This window comes from Hevea brasiliensis, chromosome 16, assembly GCF_030052815.1.
Source record: "Hevea brasiliensis isolate MT/VB/25A 57/8 chromosome 16, ASM3005281v1, whole genome shotgun sequence".
Taxonomy (NCBI): Eukaryota; Viridiplantae; Streptophyta; class Magnoliopsida; order Malpighiales; family Euphorbiaceae; genus Hevea; species Hevea brasiliensis.
In genome coordinates this window covers 42,494,690-42,518,143 of record NC_079508.1, presented here as the reverse complement: position 1 = coordinate 42,518,143, position 23,454 = coordinate 42,494,690, and the positions used below count along the sequence as shown (strand labels likewise).

Below are 23,454 nucleotides of genomic sequence, written 5' to 3'. Positions count from 1 at the left end.
CTTAGGAGAGAAAAATCGTACCCTGCGCCCTGCTGCTACACAAGGAAGATACTGTTTTTCACTAAACTTTAGGCAAAAGGCCCATTACAATGCCAAAACTCTCTAAGACCCCATATTAAAGACCAAATGGCCTCACTCTATAGGTGTTACCTTTAATTTATAACTATACTGAAACCGCTAGTCTTTCAGCAATTCCTACTGTAACTGTAGCTCATGTTAGGGTAACTGAGTCATTGACTCTAGTTATCACCCAACTGTGATCTTTCAATATTCTAACTCTAGACCCCTAACCAGGAGTTCCCAACTCCTTTGCAGATATAAAACTCTGTTCTGGCACAATCGTACCAAAACAGAGGCCATCCGCAAACACCCTCATTATGGAGTACCATGGGGATGCACGCAGCTCTACACAATAATCCCATGTCAGTACTGTAATCTGCAGCTTACAGAGCAGACATTGAGAACATTGTATAGTTACTACGATACGTCCTGACAGACTAGGTCTTCTAATTTCTTATCTCTCTTGAATCTTCTATTATCATAAACTTATTCTGACTGGGTCATCCACTGATGACTGCCAGCAGTGGTATCCTCATCCTTATCTAGGGCAACTGTACTTTCAAGACTCACCTTATGTATTTGTGCCTTGCACGAAATGGGCACACCATTTAAACCCATACAGACAGAAACATAGCATTTCTTGGAGTACGTATCCTCATGATAGACCTCCACATGTCTACTAACTCTATTTCACATTTCTGTGTACTCCACGAAAATCAAGACACTAACTGAGGTAATCTTATATTTCCCGAGGTATAACGTAGAATCTAGAAACAAAGAATTACAGGAAAAGACGAAACAGAATCCTATACTCCGCATGTGACTCCTAGTAGACTCTTCCCAACACTTAGATAATTTTTCCCTATGAATCTGGAGCGTAGGCTCTGATACCACATTTGTCACGACCCAACCTATGGGCCGGACCGGCACTAGGACCTGGGCCAGCCTAAAGCCCCCGAGGCCCGTAGTAAGCCTAACTGTTCATTAATCCAACTCTAAGGCCCATTTGGGCCCAATTTCAAGAAAACAAACGGACAGAGTCCGGCCATAAAATGGACTTTCCAACGGGGAGTTTTTTACTCACCCGACCTGTAAACACAATAATACTCAATTGGGGAGCTCAGCTCACCCTCCACATACTCATCAGCATAAAAATGAATGGGAGCTCAGCTCCCTCATCCAATCCATCAAACCGATATAGAATATTAAGTTTACAGGTCCAACATGTTAATAATTTAGTTTACAGACCCAAATCAAATAAACATTTCTAACACATGCGGAAATTCTAAGATTTAACAAGCTTATACAAACATTAGTAATCGACCTGCGAGGGAGAAAGCAGGTTAACCTCAAAAATATCCTCCTGTGGCCTGGAAAAATTTTTGAACAGGAGTGAGCGTTCGACTCAGAGAGTAAAATATCAATTTTAACCATAATCTCTATAACTATCTAAAACTAATGCACCCTGTAGAGTGAAATGCAACATCAACAACATTTTCACATCATAACATCAAAAAGGTAATTTGGAGCACTCACGCACCCTGTAGCATCAATCATAACATATGGGTGATCCCTATCTGACTCTCTTAAATCCAACTGGTGCCGTGAAGAACTCAAGCCGGACTTTCGCTTAATAAACCAAATCGAGGGTCCCGTGAAGAACTCAAGCCGTGACTACCCTCGAAGGATCGGGTTCCAGTGAAGAACTCAGCCGTGACTACCCGTCCTATCCATAGTCCACACCACATCACACGCACGCCAACGCACGCACACTGCTCCAAATTACCACAACAACATCATAGCACTTTAACAGTTATCAATGCATCATAAATCGTGCCTAGAGTTTAACTACATAAATATATGCATATAAGTGATGCATGGGCATGCTGAACATATAATAATATCGAAATTACAATTAAAATTAATATTTTACTCACAGACTTGACGATGGTCACTGAGGCGGCTGGGCGGAGGAAGAAGGTCATCGCTCACGACAATTTTATTACAATCATTTAATAAATTTGACTCAATACAAACAAAGAAAAAGACCAAATACGTCCTAAGTCGTGCCGAAAATCCGGCAGAGTCTCCCCTATACCTAGGACCTACCCAACCTGCAAAAGGCTCAAAATACACTTCTATACTCAAAATCCATATATCCACAACTCAATCACATCACACAGCCCCTCCTGGGCCCATCAAATCAATCATCCATCACAATATGTAAAATTTCAATTTAGTCCTTATAATTGATCATTTTTGCAAAAAAATGCTCAAATAAGCTCTAAAAATTATAAAACTCTGCCCCGCGGTCCTTAGAAATATTACTAAGCTATTGCAAAAAGAATCGTAATTTTCTAAGCTACCACGAATATTTTATGGATTTAAACACTAGAAAATTACGAAAAAACAAGGTTCGGGTTTACCTTTGCCGATTCCGACTTCGGGAACGCGCTCGGGATGCATGACAATGGTGGGGTAGCCAAAACCTCGATCCAATTCGGAGACTTTTCCGATAGCTGATGCATCGCCGGAAATTCACAGATCCGGACAACTGTCGAATTTCCGCGAATTGAGGATACCTACACGAAGCCCAATAATAATATATAAAAAAAATCAGGGGTGTTACAAGCTGATTGTCCTTTTATTCGCAGTCAAACCAGCAGTAGTCGAGTCAATCAGTCTATAATATTAAATATTTTTATATTTTTAATATTATTACATTTTTAGCATGCCCATGAATTTACTTATACTAGGTATTTAATGATTATATTAGAAGCATCCTTTATTTATTGCTTTATTATTTACATTTTGCTACCCTGGGGATAAATTGGAGCTTCTATGTGTGTGTATAGATAGGTTATGGTTGTAGCGTTACTTCTTGACCAGGATATATAGATTGGGTTTTGGTGGTAACTTTACTCTTATGGCTACTTTGGATTTAAGAGACTCATGTAGTTTTGCTCATTCGGCCACAACTGTACTTAAGTGGTTGAATAAAGAATCAATTCCCATATAGTAATATATGCGTACATATGTATATTGGTATGTGTGAGTGTGCATGTATATGGATATGTTGTGGTTATAGCTTTGCTCCCCAACCAAGATTTATGAATCGGGTTTTAATAGTAGCTTTACTCCCATGCTCGTTTTTGGACTTGAGAGATCAAACTTGTAGGTTTGCTTCTTCGATCATAATTTGGCTTAAAGTGGCTGAGAAATGGGATCAACTCCCATGTTATATTTGTTTGTATTTATATATAATGTGTGTGTGAGCGAGAGAGAGCGTTTTAATTAGTGTGTATCACAAAATAAAGATGTCCTCCTTTTTATTAGTGGATTAGGCTAGGCCCCTCACTTATTATGGTTGCAGAGTAGAGCTATGCTCTTTTGTATTAGTGGGCTATGTTAGGCCCTTCACTTTTTATGGATTAGGGTTGAGTTGGGTTCCCTTAGACGTATATGGATATGGATTAGGATTAAGGCAGCCTCCCTTAGATGTATTTATGTTTATAGATTTCATGGTAGAGCTAGGCTCCCCTAAACGAGTGGACTAGGCTCCTTTATGCTTTTGTGTGCGGGATGCGTGCGATACTCTATATGTGTGTGTATAATTGTGTGATGTGTGTAATTCCAAATTATTTTCTTGTGCAAAGATTTGATGATACATGTGCTTTATGTGCTTGGTATTGAATTATCTAAGTTAGGGTTGTATTAGTACTTGGTAGTTATAAAAATTATAACTATATTTAATACATGTACTCAATGAGTCAAGCGCTCACTTTTGTTCAATATTTTTCTCCGAATGACAAGAAAAGCACTTTCATTTTAGATTGTAACATGCATATTCCTCATAAGGTAATGTTCTGTTTAGTTAGTTTATTTATATTTTTTTATTTACTTTTATTCTTAGAACTTACATTGATATGTATAATGAATAGTTAGGCTCTCTTAATTCCTACGTAGTGTATTGAGTTGAGTTGAACTCCATAAATTATGTTATTTTATTTATTTTTTTATATTACTTATGTTGGGTTTGGTTATATTTTTTTAGAATAGTGTGTGTTACTATAGCTTTGAGGCCTTATGATGATTCAAATCCTAGTGTCAATTCGATCTATGTGACTAGGTCATGACAAAAATTTCCACCTCTAATTAAACCTAAGTAAATTGATATTAAAATTTTATATAAAAATAATCAATTAACTAATACAATATTACTTTTAATAGGAGACGCTTAGGAAAAGAAAAAAAAAGCTTTTTCATAGACTTCTATTTTAAATAATTAATTGATTAATGAAGAAAAAATTTTATTAATTTGTTTAAAAAAATTATTTTTAAATGGCATCTAAATAATTTTTTAATTGCTTTTCAAAATACGTTAGTCATGGAATACTGAAAAAAGCAAAATAAAAGGCAAAATTTTGAAAAATAATTTAATTTTAAGTCTAGGGTGTTTTAGTAACTTTTTCATTTTTAATTAAATTAATTAAAGTATTATTTTAAAATAATTTATAATATATTTTAAAATATTTAACTACTATATTTTATTTTGATAATCAATAATAATTGTTGATAAAATATTATTATTATTATTATTATTATTATTATTATTATTATTATTATTATTATTATTATTATTATTATTATTATTCTTATTCATTTTTCATTTATTCTCCATTATATTTTTACTTTCTTTCTCTCACTCTTTCAATGATAATTAGTGGTGTAATCAAGTTGCTCCTACTTCACTTAATATAATATCAAGTTCAAGCTCGACTCGGTTGTAAAACTCAAAACTTAGAAACTCAACTTGTAACATCCATGTCTCTTTTTCTGAAAATTAATATAACTTAAAAGCTTTTAGATTTAACTGCAGGAGGTAAGACTAGTCGAAAATGGTTCGCTCGGCTTTAGGTAGTCAATTGTCGACCGTCTCGTCTCATCTTCCATTGAGATCACTTTAAATCATCATTCAAAGTTCTCTCTCTCTCTCTCTCTCTCTCTCTCTCTCTCTCTCTCTCTCTCTGCTGCCCTTGTTTATCGTCGTTCTAGGCTCTCGGGAGTTGCTGGTGCGTGCTTCACCGATGGGAAAGCCTTACCGATCGCTAGGTTGGATATTGCCAGAGAAGAAAGTAGTGGCAGAACTTGATCATATTATTTAGGAGGTGCCGAACATAATTATAAAATAATTCATTAACTATTTGTATTCACTCAAAATATAGTAAAAATAAGTAAAATTAAAAATTTTATTTTAACTTAAAAATAATCGAAAAATAAAAAATATTACTAATTAAATCAATGAGATAATAAATAACACTTAAGTATCGTTTATAATTATTAATTGGACTCATAATTAATAATAAATAGGTTTTTATATATTATAAAAATATTTATATTTTAAATACAATTTTAAATTTTTTAATTAAAAAATATAGAGGTGATTGGGGCTATGGGCTTGGAGGGCCATGCCCACTCTAGTCCCCATGTATTTCAGCCCTGGAAGACAGGGAGAGAGGAGGTAAGAAATGGGTTTTGGTTTTTTGCCTTTTTTACTCTTTTTTTTTTCAAATAATATTAAATTAATATGATACTATTTAATTAAAATAAAATCTAAAATATTAATAAAAATAAATTTAAATAAGCTTTAATAATATAAATAAAATCAGGAATAATGATAATAAAATAATAATAATAATAATAATAATAATAATAATAATAAAATAATTTTTCAGAAATTAAGATTGTTACGCATCATTACTCCAACCTCACTTTCACTTCCTAGAATTCTAGATAATAAAATTTTTAAATCGACCCTGTCATTCAACCAATATATTATTAAAAAAAATTATAATATTAGTAATAATTAATAATTTTATAAGTAATTATAAAAATAAATTTAGTTAAATTTTAATATCTAAATAATTGTAGAAAATAATTAAAATTAACTAAAATTTTATAATAGAAAATATTAAAATTATATGACAGAAAATATTTTATATACTTTCATTATATAAAAGATAATAAAATAGAAAAATAATTTAATAATTTAATTTAACATAATAATAAAATAAATTACTAATATTATTAATTAATTAAATTATAAGAAGATGAAGTTAATAATTTTTATTTTTTCTATATAATAATTATAATTTAATAAATGTAATATATATATATATTAAAATGGCAAAAGCCAGCCATGGATTACATTATCAGTGCGACGCAAATTTCATTAAGTGGTGCCAGGGATTGAATCCTGGCTCTCTCATATTTATTTTTGGTAGTTGAGGTTCAATGGTCTGATTTATTGGAATAGATTCAATTCATTGGAATAGTAACGAGGTTTAATATCTAAATCAGACTAAATTAGGTATAAATTTCCGATTGAATTGATCTACCTAACCGGTCCAATTCCCTTTATACTGGAAAAATATTTCATTTCTCCATAACACAACATTCTCAAAATTCAACTTTTCCTAATATTTATAATTACTAGACTAACTTAACTATTGAAGGCTCCATTTCTTAAATCTCTCCGATAATGGCATTCTCTTCATTCTGTAGAAGTTTCGACGTTATAACATTAAAGAAGTAATACAATCAACGTTCTAACATTAAAGAAGTAATACAATCTCACCTCATCTCTAGATAAAATTATGATTCCCTTAATATGAATCGGTTATTCCATATGGGTAATCATATATGAAATGACAAACTAATTATACAGTAACAATTAAGTTATAACAGATCCATAAAATTTGATTTGATCGATGTGTTAAAAACTTTTTTTTTTAAATTATAACTATCTCTTTATACTTAATTATCCTTTTATAACTGATTTATCATTAAATGTCAAATGCTGACATAGAATCACAATTATACCATATAATTTCTCCTCAATAATAGGCTCTACATGGCAAGTAACCATGGCCCATATTTACTAATAGGATGATGATCAATCTTGAAATCTATAAGTTGCAGTAAATATATTTGATCTACAAAATATTTAAGCATCAAATAAATTCATACCAAACAAAAAATTAAAAAGCAAGTATATTTATGGATGACTTACCCAGAAAAAAAAAATCTAGCAAACACTTCCAAATTCAACCTATAGTACATAGAAAGGCAAGAATATTAATTATAGTGAGACTGTATGAATGAAAGAAAAATAAAGATGATCAACTGTTTGACAGGGAAAGCAATTTCACCAGTAACTGTACTTGCAATGGCAATGAGAATCTCCATTTCTCTCGCTCTATTTCTAGAATAATCAAGACCTAAAACACAAATGTGCAACAAGAATAGTAAAACACGAGTTTTAAAAAAAAATGCAAGTAAATTAAAAAAAAAAATTACAGATACAAAATCCAAAAATGGATTACTAACAAACTTGAAAACCAAGTAGGATTGAGTTTTGTCTCTTAAATCTGCAAAAGAATACAACTATTTTTCAGAATCAGCCAATCATAAAAATAGCTTTTTGCCAATAGGTAACGGCAGGAAATGGATTGATTTCCTCATGTAATAAGTAGATTATAACGCCAAATTTATGGGAGGGTAAGGCAGAAAGTTGATTTTCGTTTCATTCTTGAAAAGTAAGAAGGATTTTGGGCTCTTTTTTGTGCTTGGTTTTCACTCAGAAGCTGCAAGTCTCCTTGTCTAGGAAGCCTTGGATTAATATTTTAACGCTACCTTTCGAATACAAAGAGAGTGGCTGGTTCTTTCAAAACTTTGAATGTCTGCTTAATTAGAATAAACCTACATCTGAAACATGAATGTATCCAGCGAAAATTGTAAATTAAAAAAAAAAAAGAAAAAGAAAGCAAAAGCAAGCAAATTAAACTTACAAATAGAGCCCGTTGGAGCAGTAATTTTCAAGAGAAACAAAAATCAGCAGGCGTGAGCATGAGATGAGTAGCTAACAAGCAAGAACAGTTTCATCTCTTCACACACAGCAAGAGGATCAGTGAGTTCAGAAAGCTCAAACAAACACAGAAAGCCAAGAATAAAAGAAAATAGCTTAGTAGCTAGGAGATCTGTATCACTGCATATATATATAAAAACATACAACTGTCAATAATTGACCAACCATGTCTTTGTCGGTAATAGCAAATTGAAATGAATATGTATTACATATTATATATTAAAATAAAATAAAATAAAGCACCTTTTTTTTTTAATTATCTCCTTTATTCATCCATCATCAAATGTCGGCTTCTTTGATTTTATCACTGCATAAAATTATTCCTTTACCCTTCCATTTTATTTTACTTTATTCCTTCTAGTTGCTTCAGTTCTTTTTATCTCAAGCGTTTTTATTAAGACAAAATGTCCTTCTTTACTCCACATGGCCTTGGCCGCTGCTTGGAAGTTACCATCTTGATTTATTGTTAACGTTATTTCTCTTTTTTTTTTTTTTTCTCAATAATAAATAGTAGTGTAATCAAGTTCAACCGAGTTAAGTTAATATTACTACTAAGCTCTAATTTGACTCATTTGCAAAGCTCAAAACTCAACTTGTCACATTCATTCTTTATCCTTCCATCACGTTTCTAGGAATGATAACAGTCTTGCTCGCCGTTCAGCGAAAGATGGTTTGAGTGCAGCATATGGAGGATGTTCCTATCCATTGAGCTGAGTTATCAGCAAAGGATGTACCCATATCCCTTCCTATTCTAAAAATAAAGAAATAATAATTATTAAAAAAAAAAAAAACCATAGGGATTCCTTCTTGTCCATATATCATCACTAAAAAATTAAAGTCCATATATAAGCATGTGCAAAGTAAAAAAGCAAAGGGTTACTTTCTTGTCCATATCTCATCACTAAAAATGAATAATTTCCGTAAAGTAAATCATTTATTTATTTATTTTTATGAAATTGTGTGTTGAACACCTCAGCTTGATCCCAACGTCAAATAAACTTTTAACTTTCTGAAAGCAAAGCTTCACAAATAATGGAGAGCGTGAGCCATGTTTTTACCTTTTTTTTTTTTTTTTTTTGTGAAGTCTTTCAACATGGGACAACTGTGTTCAATATTTCCAGAGAAAAGCTTGGAAATTGCAGCAACGACTCTTTTGTAACGTTTTCCAGCAAGGGACAGCTATATCCTATTTTTAGCCAAAACTTGTCAATGTATCACTGGGGAACTACACAAATAAAATTTCAAGTTTTTTTTTTCTTTTAAATATAGAAAAATATTTGATTTATTCTTAATTTAACCTTTATCTAATTAATTTCATTTTTTTATTTATTCTTATATTTTATTTATAAGAAATTCTTATATTTTTTTAAAAGAAATTTTAGTTATTAATTTAATAACTAAAAGAAAGCAAGCTATATGTTAAATTCAATTAATTGATTAATTGAGCTGCACCTAAGACAAAGCTTAAGTGGAGGAAGAGCCCTCAGCACATGTTGTCTCACATTGGTTTAGATAAGGATTTTGCGCTAAATATAAGACTTGGGTATATCTCTTTCCTGTAGCTAGCTAATGGAGTTAGGTCTAGTCTATTTTCTCAACATGATATGTTTTACCTGTAAATTTTATGCTCCAGACATTCATGCATTGACAAGAATGGGAGTATTCATCCACACTGATTTAGGATAAGGACTTTGTGCTAATTATAAGATTTGAACAAACCTATTCGCCTTCAATTTTTTGGGTGGAGTTAAGTCCGATCCATTTTCTCAACGATACATATTGCTCAAAAATTAGAATAATGTTTCTATTTTTTTTTTAAAAAAAAAAAAAAAAAGGCCTTGAGGAGCAGAAAACATCTCTAAGTAAATCATTTCATGGAGTAAATAATTAAAATACATATATCTAAAGATGGCAATCCAATATTAAATATGCGAACACAACTTTACTCTTCTGCTTGAAATTGCTTGAAATTTGGGATCCTGAAGTATTAAGTAGTTCTTCCTATGTAAGATCTAGTTGATCCCTTGTATCAACCATAATATCATATATGCCATGATTTGATATCTATTTGATATCATATATCATAATATCTATTTGAATGTCATGATTTGATAAAAATGGGATTTGATTTAGCATAGATTATCATATTGGAATATGATTTATTGTTTGATTAGTTAAATTCATGAAATATTATTTAATTTATTAATGTGATAAAAAACTTTTAATATAAATTTTAAATAACACAAACATTTTCTCAAAATATTTCAAAATTTACAGTACTCAAATATCAAGGTGATTTTTTTTTGGAGAAATATTAAGGTGATTTTAGTTTAATATAATTAAGTTTGTGACTCTAATACATTTTTACTTTTACTTTTTAAAAAAAAAAAAAAAATTATATGTTACCAAATTAAATCTTACCTTCTAAAATTCCACCTTCCAAAATTAAGATCAAGTTCATCCTCTCTATCTTACATGGTAACAGCAAGTTCCTGTGCAACAACTGAAGTTTCCAAAGGACAATATGCAACTAAAGGAAAGAATGCATGCAGTTACAAGAAATTAGGACTTGGCATATAAAGAGAAAGCTTGGGTGGGGCAAGAGAAAAAAAGCCACTAGCAAATAGATCATACCTCTTTCTTCATGTTGAATAATTGACTCATTGTTGCCTTAAGGTCTGGATATCCTATTAATTGATGGTAAGCATAATTTGTTCCGAGTTCCTTTAGCTTTGGCATGCTTAATGATCCATATATAAGTGGAAGTCTTCATCTCATTACATTCCCAAAAATTCAATTTTTCTAATAATGCAAATTCAAGAGCATAAATCCCACTGTAGAAACTCTTAAGATTGGGCAAACTTCAAAGTTTCCAAGACCTTAGTTGAGGGAACACAATTTTTTTCCCTGCTTTCTTCTTCTTGTTCATCCTCTTTTGCAACTATTATTTCCTCCAACAAATAGCAACTCTTTATATCCAGTAATTAGAGTTGTTCAAGGTCCTTGGCCACAAAAGCTGAGAATACGTTTCTCAAACTGTCACGCATGCATGAACTTGTTGCTTTCTCAGCTTCCGAAAGCCAATGACATTTTTCTGGAATTTTGTTGAGTACGTGCATCAGTTTTCTATGCACCCCAGCATCTTTGTTAATTCAATGCATCTCTTTCTATTCTAAAAAAAAATTACATAAAACGTCCATGTCTCATCACTAAAAATTAAAGCCCATGCTTTACAAGAAGTCAAAAATCAAATCAATGGAACGCAAATAAATATGTCTTTTTGTTTGATGAATTTGGGTGTTGAACACCTTAGCTTGATCCCAATGCTAATCACCATAATTTTTATATTTTACAAATAGGGAAACTCCATTATGCCCATGAATCATGGATGTTGTTATACACTGCTATTTACATAAAAAAAATCACAATTTTATTTCAGAATTTTATGTTCTTTTATCATTTTTTTTCCTTATCTTAACAATTAATAAATATATTTGTAGCCCATTTTTTGGACATTGGATGCTCTGCAAATTTTTACAGAGTTCGCATTAATTAATCACGACTATGTTAGCTATCATTTCAAAGAAAAAAGTAATTTTCTAATATAGAGTTTTTAGAAAAACAATTTTAAAAAAGAGAAATATATTAAAATTAATTAAAAATATATATTATGCATTCACATCAATAAAAATTAGAAAGATTATTTTATTGTGAACAAAAAATAAAATTAACGAGTTTTTTTTTAATAATTGTAGAGAAATAAAAAAATAAATGAAAAAATTAAACAGATATCATATTCAAAATTTATTCATGTGAACTATTTGTTAATTTATTAAGAGAAAAATTATTTATAATAATGATGAAAATATTTTATATTTGTGTATTTAATAAAGAAATATTAATCATATAATTGTATGGATCATATTATAAAGAGATAATTTAGTCTAATAATTAATATAATATTTAAGAAGTTGTGGCTAGTTCTTTTTATTTATATGCGTGTGTCGTTAGGTCATGTTGCCATTGTATTTTTATTTTAAGTTCCTATTAATGATACCAAATGCCTTACTTTTTTTTTTTTTTTTTTTTCAGGTCTTTGCCAAATTACTCCTGTTTAAGAATTGAATACCACTTTGCTGTTCTGCCTAAAATTTATGATATTTTTACGTGACTTTCTAATAAATATAAATATATTTTTAAAATTATTTAGTCCAGGAATTTGTCCACCGTCATATATAATTTATAAATTATAATTTTAGATGCTATCATTTCAATTGAGTTAATTGTACTAAAAAAAAATCATATTTCATATGACGTGAATGTCACAACCCAACCTATGGACCGAACCAGCACTAGGATTTGGGCTAGCGTAAAGCCCCCGAGATCCATAGTAAGCTTAACTATTCCTTAACCGAATCCTAAGGCCTATTTTAAGCCCAATTTCAAGAATTTAACTAGACAGAGTCCGTGTGTAACATCCTCCCTATACGTGTTCTGTACGTTCTATTGCTCCAGTAGTCAAATAACAGTCCAGGCAAGTCAGGATGTCTAGAACTACACTTCGGTGACAGTGAACAGACATATAATGATGAAATAAATAAAAAGAAAATACAAGAAAAATCAAACAAAAATGAAAGAGAGAAAATAATGCTAAGTTAAATGAGCTAAACAGCAATGATGGGTGATCAGACTGGGAAGGCGTTGAATTAGGCAGGCCATGAGGAACCCTCTGAATTTAATTTTGAGACATAAATAAAGGTTTATTGAAATGTAATTGATACTAAAAATATCAAAGAAAAATTAATAGATTAGTACAAAAAAAAATGAAAAATCGAGAAACAGACAAAAATCGATGTCACCGAAAAATCAGGAATATAACCCGAAGTGGGGTATTTTGGTCATTTGACACATAGTGTTGCCTTTTGACCTCAATCTCCATTAAAAATAAATGATATTACATTTAGAAAATGTCATGAAAAATTAAATTGTGATACATTATAAGAATAGTGAAAGAAATGGGGGATAAAATCTAATTTATGAAACTTTGAATAATTAACATTAAAATCCAAGTTAGTGCTCTACTAACTTGGATATTGGGACCCTTATCACAGCCTTGGGACAGCAGATAGCACTCACCATCATCTTCTTCATAATCCCATTTTACTTTGCCGAAATGAATTCCACCATGGAAATCACCATGGCCACCCCACATGCAACCTCCATGGGTGCATAATCAAGCCATCCTTTCCACTTCTTTCCTTCATTAAAGCTTGCCTACTCACCTTGGGGAAGATATTGGCAACAAGAAAAGCAAGATTTGGTGAAGTTTTGATAAGCTTCAAAAGTGGTAAGTGTCCAAAACCTCTCCCTTGCTTTAGTAAACCTTGTGTTTAGGTTGAGGTGAGTATTTTGGTGAAGAGAAATGAAAGAAATAGTGAGAAATGGACTTGTCCATTTTTGGCAGCCATGAACCTTTGTTGAGCTTGAGTTATTTTTACTTCTAATGAATGGAAATGAAGGTTCATTAATTTAAATGAAAGTTGTAGTAAGTTTGTATCTAAGTATATGCATGTAGTGTTTGAATTAAGGGTGTGAAATGGAACTTTGATGCCTTGAGCAAACTGCCATATTTGGCAGCCCCTAATAGCATGAATTTGTGTGTGAACATGTAGTTATTAATGAAATATGCTAAGGTTAAATTGTGGGCAGCAAGTGTAAGTGATATTGAAGTATGATTATGTTGAAGTGTATGTGTAATATTGACATTGAGATGTGTTAAATTTTGGTGGAAGTGAATGTTCAATTAATGGTGAATTGTGTGCATTGAACACTTGAATATTCTGCCCAAAATTGTTGCTGGAATTGTGTGCAATATATATGGGGAAGTGTTATTGATTGAATATTGAAGAAATGAGGAGGAGAAGGAATATCAAATTGGAAGTGTATGTGCTTTGTGCAGGTTGTGTGTGAAGGCAGTACATAAATTAGGCCATAAGTGCCAAACTATGAACCCAATTGGTATGAGGCCAATAGGGAGTGAAACTAGACACCAAATAGGCCAACTTTCATGTAGAAATGTTGCCAAAATTCTGCCTAGAAACTGACCTTAAAAATGACCAAATCCGGATTAGCAACCTTGCAACCCAGATTTTTGACCATATGAACAGTAGTCCTTTGGATGACCATAACTCACTCAAAACGGGTCCAATTAACCTGAAATTTTTACCATGGTTAGTTTAGACATAGATCTACAATTCTTATGAAGACACCAAAGCCCAGAAATGGCCAGAACCAAGTCAAATGGCTTGCACAAGTTCGGGTACAAAACTGCCGTACCAAAACTGACCTAAAATTGACCAAATTTTGCACTAAAGGTGCAATCTGTCCAGTTTTAGTAAATTGACCATATCTTGGTCTTTACAACTCAGAATGACCTGAAATTTTGCCCCGCGTGCAATAAGACATAGAGCTACAATTTTGCTTCTTTGACCAGAAGCTAAAAACCAAGGGAAATAGGACTTTAATCTAGACCAATCTTGAAACACTGATTTTATCAAAGTATGACAATAGTATCAGCATGATATGAATATTACATAAAAGACTTCTTAAAATCAAATTGAGTTTAAGAAATGAAATAATCACAGACTAGGTGTTCCGGCACGCCGTGTAGCACGCCTTGCTCGGCTATACTGTAGACGGGTGAGGGGTGTTACACCGTGCCTACCCCGACTTATCCATAAAGGATCGAGTCCCAGCGAGTTAAGCTCTAGGCGTGTCTATCCGTCCTATCCATAACCAATACCACACACCATACACACGCACACTGCTCCAAACTATCATAAAATAACATCCATAAACATTTCATCAACCAAAGATGCAACATAAAATGTGCCTAGTATTTAACTACATAAATATATTTATAGATGATACATAGGCATACCTTGAATATATAATAATATTAAAATTATAATTAAATTCAATATTCTACTCATAGACGTGAACTGAGGTCACTATGGTGGCTGGGCGGAGGAGGAAGGCTGTCCCGGCTCACCTGACAATTTCATTACAATTATTTAATATAATTGACTCAATACAAGCTTAAAAAGAACTAAAGACACCCTAAGTCGTGCCGAAAATCCAATAGAGTCCCTCACATACCTAGGACCTACCCAACCTGTAAAATGGCTCATAAATACACTTCTATATTCACAAATCACACAACCATATCTCAATCTCATCACATGGCTCCTCCTGGGCCTATCCAAACAGTCAACAACCCCAATTTTGAAAAATTACAATTTAATCCCTATAACTAATCCTTTTTGCAAAAACTACCCAAATGAGTTCTAAAAATTTCAAAATTTTGCTCTACAGTCCTTAATAATATTACTAAGCTAATACAAAATGAATTATAATTTTCTAACTACCCACAAATATTTTATGGATTTTCAATCTAAACTCGAAACTAAATAATTAAGAAAACTTAGGGTTTGGGCTTACCTATGCCAATTCTGATACTGAAAACGTGTCCGGGATGTCTGAAAATGGTGGAGTAGCCTATAATCTTGACTCAGTTCCGAAATGATTCTAGCAGCTTATTTGCTCAGCCCGAAATTGCAGATCCGGGCGACGGTCAAATTTTCACGAAACGAAAGTACCTACGTGAAGCTCACAATACCAGGGTTAGAATAAAATTTTTATATATAAAATAATTATTTAAAAATTAGGGGTGTTACATTCTCCCTCATAAAAAATTTATCCTCGAATTTTTATACAAGACAGATTAAAGAAACAATATTACATATTGAACAGATAGGGGTACTTCTGCACATGTCCTGCTCTGACCTTTACTAGTGTTCTGCTACATATTATCATACTATCATTTTTTTTTTAATCCTATCGATCACACTGAAAATATCTGTCCAACCCCAATCATAGACTCTTGGCCTCACCATTCTAAATTTTAACATCAAGCCTCTGTAACATTATCCCTCATTCCTTTCCCTCATCTTGCATATTTAAATCCCTTATGTTGGCTTTTATTCAGCTTACTCCTACTGACTTTGCTTCTTTATTTTATAAGACAATTCAAGTTACCACAACATACACTACAACTACTATCTACTTTGATTGCACACCTCACCTAACTTCTCTCATATTGTCAACAACCAAAAGGGTTCCAGGCCAGGACAGATAGATTTAATCAGAAAAGAGTTTCTGATGAGAAAATCTTTTAAATCAAGAACTGGAATTAAAAGAGAACATAATATTCATAGCAAATGGGATTTGACATAAATCATGACTCCAGCTCAAATTGAGATTTTGTAACAGAGAGACTCTAGTGCATGGTAACATATGATTATAAGTTCATTTAAATTAAACCTTATTACTAATTGGGTGGCCATGGCATGCTCTGCTAGGTGTTAACCATGGTCTATGAGGTGCATAAAATGATTTAGAGAAATAATTTATGGTAAGAAAGAGTTCTGATGATATTAAGAGTTGATATCATGTCTCATTGCCAATTAGTAATGAGCCTAGTATGTCACACACATACACAAGTAATCACCAAATTAAATATGATTTAATTAATTAATTAAAGAGTTTAATTGATTAATTAAATAGGTTTGGTTTGCAATTAGATTGCAAAGTCCCTAGCATGGCTTGAAATAAAATCTAGGTTATTGGATGTATAGTATAAGTTAAATTTATATTTAAAGTGTTTAAATATGAATTTAATTAATGAGAAATTAATTAATAAAGATTAATTATTTAATTTATATTTGATATAAATTGATTAGAAGAAGAGAAATAATTATTTTGGGTTGAGAACTCAAAATTAAGACACATGGGTATTTTGGTCATTTCACAGGGTGACATATGGCACCATGAGATGGTGACACATGGCACTATACATAATCTTGCCAAATGTCTTTTAATCATGTAAGATGATCAAAGTCAAGATTAAATATAGGTTTGACACTTGGCACAATGTGATTGGGTCAATTAAACCTAAAGCCAATCAGAATGTGACATGTGGCAAGGGTTTTAAGTGGTGACCTAGCTATATAAGTGTAAGGATGAAAAGAAAAAACACAAGCTGCTCATTCTCTCTTTGGTGCCGCCACTCTTGGCTGCCATCCCCTCTCTTCTTCTTCATCTCTCATCAATTCAAAGAGATTAGACAACAATCTCTTGAATTAAAAATACTAAAAATCGTTTCTAGTGTCCAGTTTACATCTGTAATCTCTCAAAAGGCAAAACTTGATTTTCTAATTGATTGAGAAAGCTTTAAAAGCTGTTCAAGGGGCTGCCATTGGTGATCTTGGTGTGGACAAGCTAGAGAGACAACATCTGGTGTCCTAGGCGCATCCCAAAGGTGCCAAATATATTGCAGTGCATCAAAAAGGTTAGTGCACTTGTTCTTGATCTAATTTAGGGTTCTAATAATTAATCTGATTAATTCTAAAATCTTAAATGGAAAATGTAGATCCAAAAACATATTAAAAGAGTTTTAATATGCTGTTTATCATTGAAATCAAATAGATAAAAATGAATCTTGCATGATGCATGTGACCATGATGCATATGACTCTAAGTGAAAAATTTTGAATTTCAATTATCTAAACTTGTGTTTTTCATGCTTCCTCTCCTACAATTGGTGTTAGAGCCACTATATTTGCCATTTAGATTATTGATTATATGATATAATTATCTAAACTTGTGTTTTTCATGCTTCCTCTCCTACAATTGGTGTTAGAGCCACTATATTTGCCATTTAGATTATTGATTATATGATATAATTGTGTGGTATGATCATGAGATGATAGATCCATTGCTGGTTGCAAAGAAAGGTGGCAGCTTGGTGACCAACACCATTGGTGCGCACACTTTGTGGCCTCCAATGGTGTGCGCAAGGTTTGGCTTTTTAATTTACAATTGTTGTATGATCTAAAAGCTCATCCTATGTCTAATTAAATTTTTTAATTAGAGTTTTAATCACACAATTAAATTTTGATTCAGATCTGAATTTTTTAAAGTTGTTTGAATGTGATTCAAATATGAATTTTTAAATTTGTTTGAATCATATTCAAATCTGGATTTTTAAGTTGAATATGAGATATTCAATTTAATTTAAGTATGTATGTTTTATTTAATTGTTAAATAGTAATATGCATGATGGATGATCATGGACTATAAAAGACCAATGTGATTGAATTTATTTCTTTTATGTTTTCTTTGGGTTGTAAATTAATTAATTAATTTATTTTTGGGCATGTATTATTAAGGTTGTAATAATCTTGGGTTGTAATTTCATTTATTTAGTTCTTGTAAATTCGCCTTGGTATGCCAAGGATTACTATGTAATTAGATTGCAAGAAGATCAAGGGGGTCAAGAGTATTGGTGGGATCAGTGGGAGGAATTCAAGATCAAGTGTTGATTATGTACTGCTTCAGCAACTCTTGTAAAATGAATGAATGAAACGCACTTAGGAATGCCCTAATTCAATTCTTGGTGGCTTAGAATTGAATCCCTTAGAAAGTCCATGATCATACCATATTTATTATTATCCATGAATGTATGAGATGTATGGGAATGTATGCAATTGTATGATATATGCATGCTAATTAGATAATATGCAAAGTGAGACCATAATAGTAATTAGGACGATTACAAAATCTTCTAAACAAATGATTAAGTTGGATATGCTATAATTAAAGTAATTATAACATTGGGCCCTCCATTGGGGCAATTATTTTAAGAAATTTTAAATAGTTGCATATGATGCAATTAATTTAAGAGATTTTCTTAAGAATAATTATTGAGCATGAGATGTTGTAAATATGTAAATGGGTTGGTGGCCAATAATGGATGCGCCTGAGGATATTAAAATTATTTGCATGTTTACTGGCTCAATGGGATCAACTTAACCAATGCAAGATAAGTTAATAATGGATGTGCCTGAGATTTTGAGTATTAGGAGCTAGGTAAAGAATTGAACCTCACATGAGATGTGATGGGCAAGGAGTTGCTCACTTGTAATTTATTGTTATTCCAATAATGGATGTGCTTGAGGATGATCAATAGGATTATAAGAATTCAATCACCCACTAGAAATTCATCCAACTAGGATTTCCGTTTTCTACTTTGGAAGTGTAGGATTCACTAAGTTAGTGGGAGGACCAATTTGATTAAAAGACCATAATCATTTTGGTTAATTACATGATACATTTACTAATTAATCTGGTTATTTTTTGCAGTTAATTTTCTGATAATAATGAGCACAGAACAACCACTACCATCCAACATCCTTGCAAGCATACTTGATCAAAATAGGTTGATAGGACCTAATCTATCTGATTGGCTAAGAAATTTGAAAATTGTCCTAAACCTTGAACATATTGGATATGTTTTAGACTCACAGGTTCCTAGTCCTTTACCTCCAGAGGCCACAAAAGAGGAACATGAAACTTTGGACAAGTGGAAGGAGTATGATATGAGAGCAAAGTATTACATGCTTGCTTCTATGAGTAATGAGTTATAGAAGCAGCATGAGAACATGCAGAGTGCGAGTGAGATCCTCCTTCATCTACAAGAGTTGTATGGTGAGCACATTAGGAATGCTAGGTATGAGATATCTAGGCAGCTGTTCTGCATGAGGATGTCTAAGGGACAGAATGTTGGGGATCATGTCCACAAGATGATTTGGCTGATTGAGCAGTTGGAACATCTTGATTTTAACATGGATTTCCAACTGCAGACGGATTTGATCCTTCAGTCCCTTCTTGAGTCATTTGAGAATTTTGTGACAAATTTCCATATGACTAAGCAAGAATGCACCTTAGTTGGTTTACTCAACATGCTGGTTATTGCCCAAAAGAATATGCAGGGCAATAAAGGAAAAGAGGTAGCTTTGATTGCATCTTCTTTTGCTGGAAAGTCTAGCAAGAAGAAGGGCAATAAGAAAAAAAAAACCTCAGATTCCTGGTCCTTCCAAGAAAATAGCTAAACAGAAAGGGAAGACTAAAGCTGATGGAGGCAAAGGAAAGTGTTTCCACTGCCAGAAGGATGGGCACAGGAATAGGAATTGCCCAGAGTATAGCAATCTAAAATAATGCAATGCCATGATGAAAATCAACTTAAGTTCAAAATATATTTGGCACTTAAGGTTAGGTAATGTTGCAGAAGATAGGATTGCAATGCTAGGGAAAATGAGAATTTTATCCTCATTGGGTTTTGGACCTACTCCAACTTGTGAATCCTGCCTTTAGGGCAAAATGACTTGATCACCCTCTGTTGGACAAGGACTAAGAGCTGAAAATATTTTGGAGCTAATACATAGTGATGTATGTGGTCCATTTAAAGAAATGGATAGAGGCAGTTTTCATTATTTTATTACCTTTACTGATGATAAATCAAGGTTTGAGTATTTGTATTTGATGAAATACAAACATGAATCTTTTGAAAAGTTCAAAGAATTTAAATCTGAAATAGAAAATCAAACAGGAAAAATTATTAAAGCTCTTCGATCAGATCGTGGAGGTGAATACTTGAGTACTGAATTTGATGAATACTTGAGAGAGCATGGTATTGTTTTCTAGCTGACTCCTCCAGGAACACCACAGCTGAATGGTGTATCTGAAAGGAGAAATCGTATCCTATTGGATATGGTACGTAGTATGATGAGCTATACTAATATGCCAATCTCCTTTTAGGGATTTGCATTAGAATCAACTTTGCATATTCTTAATAGGATTCCATCAAAATCAGTATCTTCCACACCTTATGAGATATGGCATGGAAGAAAATCAAGTCTTAAGCATGTTAAGATTTGGGGTTGTTCAGCATATATCAAAAAACTGAACACTGATAAATTGGAAACCATTAGGTTGGACTAGAAATTTTTTAAGAGTTTGGACTAGAAAAAAAATTCATCAGAATCATTAGGAAAATTTTCAAAATAAATGAAAGTGAAAGAGGATTTAGGTAAGGGAAGAAGAGAAGGAAGAGAGCTTTTGTGTATTTGCTTTGTAAGGGAAGAAGAGAAGGAAGAGAGCTTTTGTGTATTTACTTTGTTTCTTTATAATATGTGGTTATTATATGATGAATCTCTAGCTCGCTGAGGCTTGCATTGGATTTGTCTCCATCTTCCTTGAATTTTGAATGAATCTCATAATATTAACACTTATTTAATAAATTATAAATTATAAATATAGATATATACATATTACAAATATAAATTTTTATATATTAGGATACGACTTACAAAGAATATTTTAATAAAAAAAGTTTTATTATATTTTTGACATATATATATATATATATATATATATATATATATATATATATTAAATGTAATGTATTATTATTTAAATATAATATATGTAATAATTAACTATAAAATATATTAATTATATATTAATTATCGAAATATAAAATTTAGATAAAGATAATAAAATAAAACCTAAAAACTTAATTGTTTGAAATTAAACATAGAGTAATAATATTTTAGTTATTTTTGCCATAATTAATAAATTTGAATGAAAGGATTAATTTGCTGACAAAATAAAAATTTAGGGATTAAATTATTTTAAATTGAAAATATAGAGATTAAATTATGAGTTTTAATAAGTTTAAGGGACTAATTTGTCATTTGCCTTTTTACATAGCCTAGATCTAGATGTTCTACTGTGTTGACCTAGGTTATTCGAATCGGATCCTGACCCGATGTGGACAAAACTGCTAGGTTAGCTCTCTTGGCCTTGGATTTACATTGCACAGTTAATTCCTTACTGTCACAACACTCCTTTTTGCAATGGCCGATGAGTCCAATAGAACTGTAAGAACAATTTCCATATCTCTCTCTTTCTCCCAAATAGAATCTTTAACTCTTTTTCTTTTTCTGTAGATTGATTTCTTTTTCATTAAATTAACAGTCTTAATTGATTTGATTTCCGTTTTGGTATGTGAACACTATAGGCGTTTTTAGAGATTCAGAGTCGCATGATCGAAACTACTGCCAAATTGAAGCAGGTAAGGTGGATCTAACATATCCAGAAAACTGTAGATGTTGCTTTTACACAAATCTTTGTTATCCTGCTAGAGAATATGGTTCATGGGCTTTTTTTTTTGGGTTTTAATCAGTTTGTTTGCCTTTTGTGTTTCTTCTTAATTTGGCTGTGTGTATTTCCTTTTGATTTTACATTCAGTTAATATATGTTTTGTTGAACAATACTTTCTGCAATCAGGTGCAAAGCCAGATGCGAACCAAGGAGGGAGAAAAGAAGCGTGCTTACTTAACATTGGAGGAGTTGCGCCAACTGCCTGACGATACAAATACTTACAAATCTATAGGTAAACTGGCAGAATTATTTTTTTTTAGATAGTGTATTATAATTGGAGCCACCAGTTTAATTAAGGACTTGAACCAATTTGCATGGCACTCCATGATGCCTTATTTCTACATTAACTATGAACCAGTTTATTCTCTGGTATTTTGGCTTATACGTTAATTGTTTTCTGTTTGGATAAGTTATCAAATTGGCATTTTCGCTTCTTCAGTTGACTGTTCTTTGTTGTTTTGCAGGGAGAACGTGAGTAGTTTATGAACCAAATGGATTCAGTTAAATCATGATTTATTGGGTGTTTGGAATTGAAATAGAGACAGGCTCTCATGAATACCCTCCTCTCTGTTTCTGTCTCTGTCTCTATCTTTGTGTGTGGCCAGGTTTGTCTTGGAGCCAAAATCTGTTTTAATGAGTGAACAAGAACAGAAGCTAAAGGATAGTGAGACTGCAATAGCCTCACTGCAGGTATATCTCAGTGTGAGTGTGTGTGATGTGGGTAATGGTTGGCTCATCTATATAATGAAAAGCTATTCCATCTCATCTGTCTGCAATCCCAGAGCTGTTTTTTCTTTATGTTTTATATTTGGATAACTTGCTTCAATACCTTATCAAATCAGGAGTACTAAGACTGTGATTTCCTTTGGTCGTGCATTTCAAATTGTAGGTTTGACAATGACATCATCCATGGACGTCATGATTTTTTTTGTTCATTTTCTGAAAATAACTATTGCTGTGTACATGATGTTGAGTGTGTGTGTGTGTGCGCGCGCGCGTGTATTCAAGAAAAACTTGTACGCAGATAGACTTAAGCATGGTCAAGGATGATTGGTACAATTAATACAAGTCTTATTTTCACTCAAACATTTGTTTTAAAAATTGTTTTTCTCCTACCCTGTAGAAGTTCTTCGCCCACTTGATTATTATATATGACGCTAGAAGTCCTCTCACTTGGTTGAATATAAGATCCAAAGACCATAGAAAATGATAAGTCAGTCAGTTAGGGAGGAAAGATGGAAGCTTTGTGATAATATCTAGGATCGCATTGTTAAAGGGACAAGAACATGGAGAAATCTGATGAAACAATTACTCGAAAATTCTTGAGAGATTATTAGAAATGTA

The 23,454-nt window shown here is 32.1% G+C and overlaps 1 protein-coding gene and 1 pseudogene across 1 annotated transcript in view; one reads left to right on the top strand and one right to left on the bottom strand.

The window, feature by feature from the left end:
- Positions 1 to 8,091, bottom strand: part of LOC110636702 (uncharacterized) — a 172,631-nt pseudogene extending 164,540 nt beyond the window's left edge.
- LOC110671154 (prefoldin subunit 1) overlaps positions 1 to 23,454 on the top strand; it is a 55,170-nt gene that overhangs the window by 31,135 nt on the left and 581 nt on the right. Inside the window, exons 5-9 of the mRNA XM_058138868.1 lie at positions 21,735 to 21,827; positions 21,968 to 22,021; positions 22,237 to 22,342; positions 22,575 to 22,581; positions 22,716 to 22,800. Coding sequence (XP_057994851.1) covers positions 21,804 to 21,827; positions 21,968 to 22,021; positions 22,237 to 22,342; positions 22,575 to 22,581; positions 22,716 to 22,800 — 276 coding nt within the window. The 5' untranslated portion in view covers positions 21,735 to 21,803. The remainder of the gene's footprint in view (positions 1 to 21,734; positions 21,828 to 21,967; positions 22,022 to 22,236; positions 22,343 to 22,574; positions 22,582 to 22,715; positions 22,801 to 23,454) is intronic.